Below are 7396 nucleotides of genomic sequence, written 5' to 3'. Positions count from 1 at the left end.
CTTTCTAATCTAATAAAACACTCCTTACGCTAAAATAATTACAAACCTAATTGGACCAAAAAGATGCATAGAATAAACTTAAAAAGCTAACGAAAGAAAACTTTTCTCTTTTGCCCCCGAAAAATATAACTCCTTCTTCGGATCAAACCGATATGCCAACAAAATGTAATGAAGGTTATTGTGAAACATTATAACGTTGGTAAACATTAATTAAAACATTAACCTAATATCAAAAAAAAAATATGCTAATTAGAATTCTGATATTAAAGAATAATAAAAGCCAAAAGCAACCAAGATTAAAATGTAAACATAAATATTTTGACCAGCCAACAAAGGCCTATGTTTACATTAATCAGATTTAGAAGTGAATACATTTCCATTGCTTTATTTAATTATGTGACCTGGTGTATATCTCCATGTACACTAGCAATTTCTATCACCCGTCAAACATTAATTATACTAGAACAAATTATCCACCAAACCCGGTAGACTCTGATTAACAAAGATGTTACATCCAATCTCTGATAGGTGGATACTATCCCAAAAGAAATATTTAGAGTCGTCTGGGCACGTTGGGCTAAGTCTATTACATAAAAAAACCACCTCTAGCAAACCAGTTCCGCAACAGCCTCTATCAGTAACTTGCAACCCTGTGGAAAGGAAGAATGGAAAACGAAGTAAAACATTATTCAAATGCACGTGTGAAAACTTTACGTCAAAATTACAGAATAGATGAAAACTTTTCTTTGAAGTCGTGTAGAGACACATAAACCAAAACATTGCATGAATATTTTCACTAGCCAACTCAATTTAATGCATTATTAAGTTGTGGATGTTGTGGATACCGTATTGCTGAGGGTTATTGATGATGTTTACTAGAGGATTGTAGAAATCGACAAAAGCAATCCTTGACTGAGGAAGACTACTTGCAAGAATTTGGAGTTGCTCTTTTAGCATGCTGTTGTACAACACTGCTGCTTCATTTTGCTTCTGGACACACATTCTAAGCACACCTCCAAATAGTGTTCTCTCTGCAGGAAGACATCCGGTAGGGGGTGCACCAAAGACAGCTATCTTTCGTGCTCCTAGGTTGTATAGTTCCTTCAACAAAGTTGATAAACATCTACTTGTTCATTTCCATCTTGCATAGCAATGTTTGAATGTGTAAAGATTATATAATTACTAGGAATGAAAAGTAAGGGTGTTAATACCTTTATAAAATTTAAGGTCAAGTTAAACAGCATGCGATCATAAGTATCTACATCATATTGTAAGCTTCTTGCTGGAAGGGATATAATAAGATCGTTTGTGCTTGCACATACTAATGATACACTATTGTTCATTATATTCATCACACCTTCTTCCCCAACGATCCTTGTGAGATTCCCAATATATTGTTTGAACAAATTTAGTTGGTCCAGCATTGGTATAGCAGACTAATTGGAAGGAGACCAAACAATTGTGAGAAAACATAAGGATACATGAATAGATATGCATGTATATATACAGGTAGCATGTAAAATATAAGTACTTTTAGAAAGTAACAAGAAGATATGTATCATGTATGCATACCGATACGGTGCTTGTTAGTGGATCATATCCAGAGCCACCCGAAGCAAAACTTACACCCGTAAGAAAATCGTTGTCTTGTAAGGAAGGGTCGAGATATGCTGGAAGATATTCCTTCACTCCTAATCCTTCGGCTTCGGATTTGATATCAAAACAATAAATTAATTGCAGTTTTTGTCAGTTCTAAAAAGAAGAATTAAAGTACTACCACGAATCTGATGTATACAGGAATCACATCCCTCTAAATCCTTTGGGTTTACTCTTTACAGACTAGTGCACGTAAATCATTAGAGAATTTATTGGATAATTTAGAGTAAGAGAAAGTGCACAGTTTCTGCATGAAAGTAATAATTTGACATTAAAGATGATGTTGCGAAAAGCGATATGCTTGTTTCCAAAATATTTAGCTTTGTTAAATTTATATTTTTATTATTTCTATTTCAAACTTATGTGATTGGACTTTGATTTGATATGAGCATTTATTTGATTTGAGTAAAAAGGATAAGATTTTCAAGAAGAATTTGTTTTACGCAAAGAAAAAAATAACCAGAATAAAGATGAATATAGGTTCAAAACGAGGATGGTAAATCGAAAAATATTGCCTTTCTGTCATGTTGATCTTTTGTGAACACGATCTTTTATTAACATGGATGGACACAGAATTTATAGCAGTAGTTGCATCCATCTTACTATATTATTAACATGAGCAATATGCATGGTTTTTATTTTAATAGAGCTTTTATGGAGTAGGGTCAAGGCTGTTTTATTAGGTTTATAATTTACTAAAAAAAACTTTAAAGAACAATAAACACCAATATATGTGGGATACAAAAAATGCCATGACTACAATTCGATCTGTTATGAACTATGAACCATAGTAATGTATCAAACTTCAAAACTTGGTTGGAGTTATTTGATAGACACAATGGGGTTAAATTTCAGTTGCTATAATGTATGATTTCAGCAATGTAAATTTTCTTGTAGACTCGAGTTTTAATTTGATGATTTCGGCATTGGTTCAAATAATAGAAATCATTTTTGGACATAAAAACATCAAAGAGTGTATTAATTTGAAAAGATACCAAAAAAGTCGGCTATGTTTTTCCCATTTGAGAACCTTCCAGTTGGTTTTCCACCCATAAAATCCTTTCCATATGGAAGAAAGTTTGCTTTGCCCGGTGTTATGATGTAGTTATTATTCCCAGTATCAAGGAAGGAGTCCCCGAATGCGAGGACAGCTGAAACATTTTCTGGCGGATTTATTGTTCCTTGGCTACTGCATAAATAAATAATTGGCGTATATAGACAAAAGAGAATGACGTTAACAACTGGATGAATCATCGGAAAATATCTGAAGATGAAACAACAAATGACCTTGTTTTAAGGAAAACATAGTACCTTCACATCTATATATACAGAAAAATACTACTACGTATTTGGATTCGTTGACTAGGAGGTGTACTACAAAATGCAACAAAAGGCTGATCTGGTTTAAAGAGAGTTTGTGGGCTTGTTACTTCCACGTTTCATATTACCTTTCCACTAGGATATTTTTGTTAGTACAAGTGTTTTTGTTTATATGAGGATAGGAAATATGAGGCTATTATTAAGTACATATTGATATTGAACCTTTAAAAGTTTATAGTTTTGATAAAAATAGATCCAAATCAGTTGTGATTTAGGTTAGCGTTCTTTCGAAACACAAGCATCATTGCTCCACTCTATATGTTAAAACAAAATATTATCAAGAACAAGGAAAAATAAGTAAAACCAAATACGACACATGCTAAAATGTTACGGAAATAATATGATGGTTGAAACGAAGTAAACAATGAACGATACAATTCATTTCAAAGTGTTTATTGGGGATTTCAATTGCAGATATCCACAACTTCATGATCGTGTTTTTTTCTTTAGTGTGTGGATATAATTTTTCTTGTGGAAATTCAAGAACTACTCAGAAAATTAAAACGGAAAGATACATTAAATATCCTCTTGGTATTTCTTTCTACAACTCTTTCTACCCAATTAAATCATGACATGTGTATCATTTAATGTTCATTTAATGATATTTTAATACATTAATATAAAAAATGTCATTATTATTTAGTTAGATAGAAGGATTTGTAGGAACAAAAATAATAGAAAATTACTTTTTCTTAGAGGAATATTAGGAAATGATGTGGTTGTAATTAATGGAAAGTAGGAAACAATATTTGTTGGGTGTTGATTTTTCAGCCGGAGATTTGATTTATCAATTACAATATTTATGTAATGACATTTATCCCTTTTATTTAAATTAATCATTGCAGCAGAAAAGGCTGGGATTTGTTTCTATTTTTCAAAACTGCATCAGCATGTGAGAAAATGAATACAAGACTGATATATGGTATTGCCGTATTGCAACCTCTAAATCCGTCAAACTAAACAACTGACCCCAACCAAGTACATGAAATACGGACATTAGCGGCGACGGATATCGCCACAAAAGATCGGGATTGTCGTCGCTAAAGGTATTAGCGGCGACACGTCGCTGCAAATATGTCGCCGCTAATGCTTCGTCGCTAATGCTCTTTTAGTCGCCGCTAGTACTTAACTGTCGCCGCTAATACTTCATTGTCGCTGCTAAAAACTCGTCGCCACTAATACTTACATGTTGCTGCCACAAGCGTCGCTGCAAAAACTATTTTCATTTTTTTTGTTACAATTTTATGAAATATTAATCCATAATTGTATAAAATATGTTACATTTAACCCATACACAACCAAAAACAATATAATATTTATAAAATATTAGTCTATATAACCTAAAGTATTCTTATAAACAAACATTTCATAAAATCTTAAAATTCCTACTCCTTGCCATCACTCTTATCATTTCCTTCATTATTTGGTGGTTGCAATGAAAGAAACCCTCTTCCAATGCCGCAAAACCTGTCTAGTCCTTCAGTATCGTTTGCAGCATTGCCAACTACAAAGAAAACAAAATATATTACCAACATATCTATTATACATTTCAAAAATTACCAAACTGCAAAATCATATTAAACTATAACCAATAAATCATTATAGCATTCTATTTTCCAAAAATTACCAAACTACAAAATATCAACATATTAAACCATAACCAACATATCATTGTAACATTCTACTTCCCGAAAATTACCAGACTATAAAATATCAACATATCAAACCATAACCAACATACCATTATAGCATTCTACTTTCCAAAAATTACAAAACTACAAAATATCAACATATCAAACTATAACAAACAAACCATTATAGCATTACATTATATACAAAACAAACGATTACAAACATATCATTATGGCATCCTACTTTTTTTTCGTTTTTCCATTATAGCATTATACTTTTCAACTTAAACAAACAATTACCTGTGATTGTGGTGGTTCTTGTGTCATCGGTTATTCCTGATCGTACATAGACATAACGGTAGGAGGTTTACGCCCAATGCCTCTAATATGTCCGCATCGAACACCCAATATTTTTTCAAAACATTTTCTTGTATCACTTGGCATTAGACCGCTTGCTGAAGAAGAACCAACATTAAACCATAACCAACATATCATTGTAACATTCTACTTCCCGAAAATTACCAGACTATAAAATATCAACATATCAAACCATAACCAACATACCATTATAGCATTCTACTTTCCAAAAATTACAAAACTACAAAATATCAACATATCAAACTATAACAAACAAACCATTATAGCATTACATTATATACAAAACAAACGATTACAAACATATCATTATGGCATCCTACTTTTTTTTCGTTTTTCCATTATAGCATTATACTTTTCAACTTAAACAAACAATTACCTGTGATTGTGGTGGTTCTTGTGTCATCGGTTATTCCTGATCGTACATAGACATAACGATAGGAGGTTTACGCCCAATGCCTCTAATATGTCCGCATCGAACACCCAATATTTTTTCAAAACATTTTCTTGTATCACTTGGCATTAGACCGCTTGCTGAAGAAGAAGTTTGGATTTGTTGATTGATCTTCTGAAGTAAAGCATTCTATATTTTCAAAAAATGATAAACATCATAAAAATTAGATTACTAAATACGCTTGACGATATAATCACTTATATGAAATACAAATTAACTATTTACGTATTGTTGCTCGACTGCAGGACTATGAAACACCCCTTGGCGATTGGAATTAGCCTTACGGAATGCTTCAATTCGATTGATATCATATTTAACATAAAAAATTAGGTTAATTACAATTTAAATAAACATTTAAATATACCATAACTTACTTCTTTGAAGCATGCATTACTATACGAGCTCGACCCCCCTCTGTTTACAACTAGTTGTTTTGCATGGACTTCTTTGTTTGACGCCGAACGCCTTAAAAATTCGGGCGATTGAAAATGTTCGACTGCCTTCGCCCAATTTTCTGGTGACATACCATTGGGGGGGGGGGGGGGTGGGTTGTTTTGTGTCATTGGGATATCCGCAGGCCCCCCGATTTCCTTAAAATAAGAATAGGCTTTACTTTTTCGGCCTCTGTACACTTTTGCAAGACTCGAATCAATGCTCCGCAACAATTGTGCACGCTCCGGATCCAAGTTAACCTTATCCAAATCAGACTTATTCTAAAAATACAAAAAGTTAGTTAATGAAATAACAATCACAACTACACTTAAAATATTAGCCAAGTTACCTTTAGATGCACAACTGTTGCATTCCTTAACGCAGGGGAAACATTGTCCCAACCAGATACGTTGAAAGGGACGTTGTTCCACAAATACCCCCCAATTTCATGTGTCAACGAATTGGCAGGCTTCCCGACAGGGGAATATGTGATCTCCCTGTCGAAATCCAAATCCACGGGCTTTCCCTTGTTTTTACGTACCCCAATCAAGACCCAATTTCTTTTACTAAATGATTAAAAGATCCTGACTCACTATTCTTATCACCGAAATTACTCTTACCAGCACTTGGACGTGTTAAAAGCTTCTTTGAATCTTTATCTTTGTCACCGAACTTGTCCCAAAGTAAAAAAAAAATGGACAAAAAGTACTATATATGGCTTTGTGGAGTCATCTTCCATGTCATTTTTGTAGGATTCATACTTTTCCGGACATCACAAAACATTCCAAGACATCACAAAAATGCATAAAAATCTCAGCATTTTTTACTATATAAGGAAGAGTTATTTGGAAAAAAAAACCCTAAAATAATAAAAATGCATAAAAAAATTCCAAGACATCACAAAACATCTTCTGAATTTTTTTATCAAAAAATCGCAGCATTTTTTACAATTTTGCGGAAAGAATTTTTTTTTTAAAAAATTTTTCTCAGCGATTTTGACCTAATAGTTGCGATTTTTTAATAAAAAAATTGAAAAAAAAGTTTTGTGATTTCTAAGTATTTTTTTAATGCATTTTAATGATTTTTAGGGTTTTTTTGTTTTCCATAGAACCTAAACTTATATATATATATATATATATATATATATATATATATATATATACAGAGAGAGAGAGAGAGAGAGAGAGAAGTAATTTCAACAGAGAAAACAAAAAAGGTTGAGAATGGAAGAATCATTCTTAGTCAATCATTTAATTAACAGCTTAGCATAAAATACATGGTGACAAACTTGTAAATATGATATATTAACCTTCATCAACACCATATGTTATTCATTCATCTCGATTGTTCCTTTGTGTTCTTCATCAATATCATATGTTCTTCATCAACATCATACGTTCTACTACTTATTCGCTATCAAAGTCACATGTTCTTCAAAAAAAAAGACATCGATACTTCATAAAAATGT

General features: G+C 32.4%; 1 protein-coding gene across 1 annotated transcript; it reads right to left on the bottom strand.

The window, feature by feature from the left end:
• Window positions 1-271: 271 nt before the first annotated feature.
• On the bottom strand, window positions 272-2967 carry LOC111894683 (GDSL esterase/lipase At3g14820). The gene is made up of 5 exons (XM_023890771.3): window positions 2652-2967; window positions 1573-1703; window positions 1212-1436; window positions 846-1101; window positions 272-650 (listed from the first exon to the last, which is right to left on the bottom strand). Exons 1-5 carry the CDS (start codon window positions 2908-2910, stop codon window positions 460-462), a joined length of 1062 nt encoding a protein of 353 aa, XP_023746539.1. The 5' UTR covers window positions 2911-2967; the 3' UTR covers window positions 272-459.
• Window positions 2968-7396: the final 4429 nt, after the last annotated feature.

This window comes from Lactuca sativa, chromosome 2, assembly GCF_002870075.4.
Source record: "Lactuca sativa cultivar Salinas chromosome 2, Lsat_Salinas_v11, whole genome shotgun sequence".
NCBI lineage: Eukaryota > Viridiplantae > Streptophyta > Magnoliopsida > Asterales > Asteraceae > Lactuca > Lactuca sativa.
The sequence above is the reverse complement of the archived record's forward strand: the minus strand, read 5'-3'. Positions and strand labels throughout refer to the sequence as shown.

Excerpts from the sequence above, each read along its gene's own strand:
- LOC111894683 (XM_023890771.3), bottom strand. The coding sequence starts at position 2,910 with ATGATTCATCCAGTTGTTAACGTCATTCTCTTTTGTCTATATACGCCA. Across the intron at positions 1,704-2,651 it reads AAACATAGCCGACTTTTTTG|CCGAAGGATTAGGAGTGAAG; the intron begins GTATCTTTTCAA and ends TCAAATCCGAAG. Across the intron at positions 1,437-1,572 it reads CACTAACAAGCACCGTATCG|TCTGCTATACCAATGCTGGA; the intron begins GTATGCATACAT and ends CCTTCCAATTAG.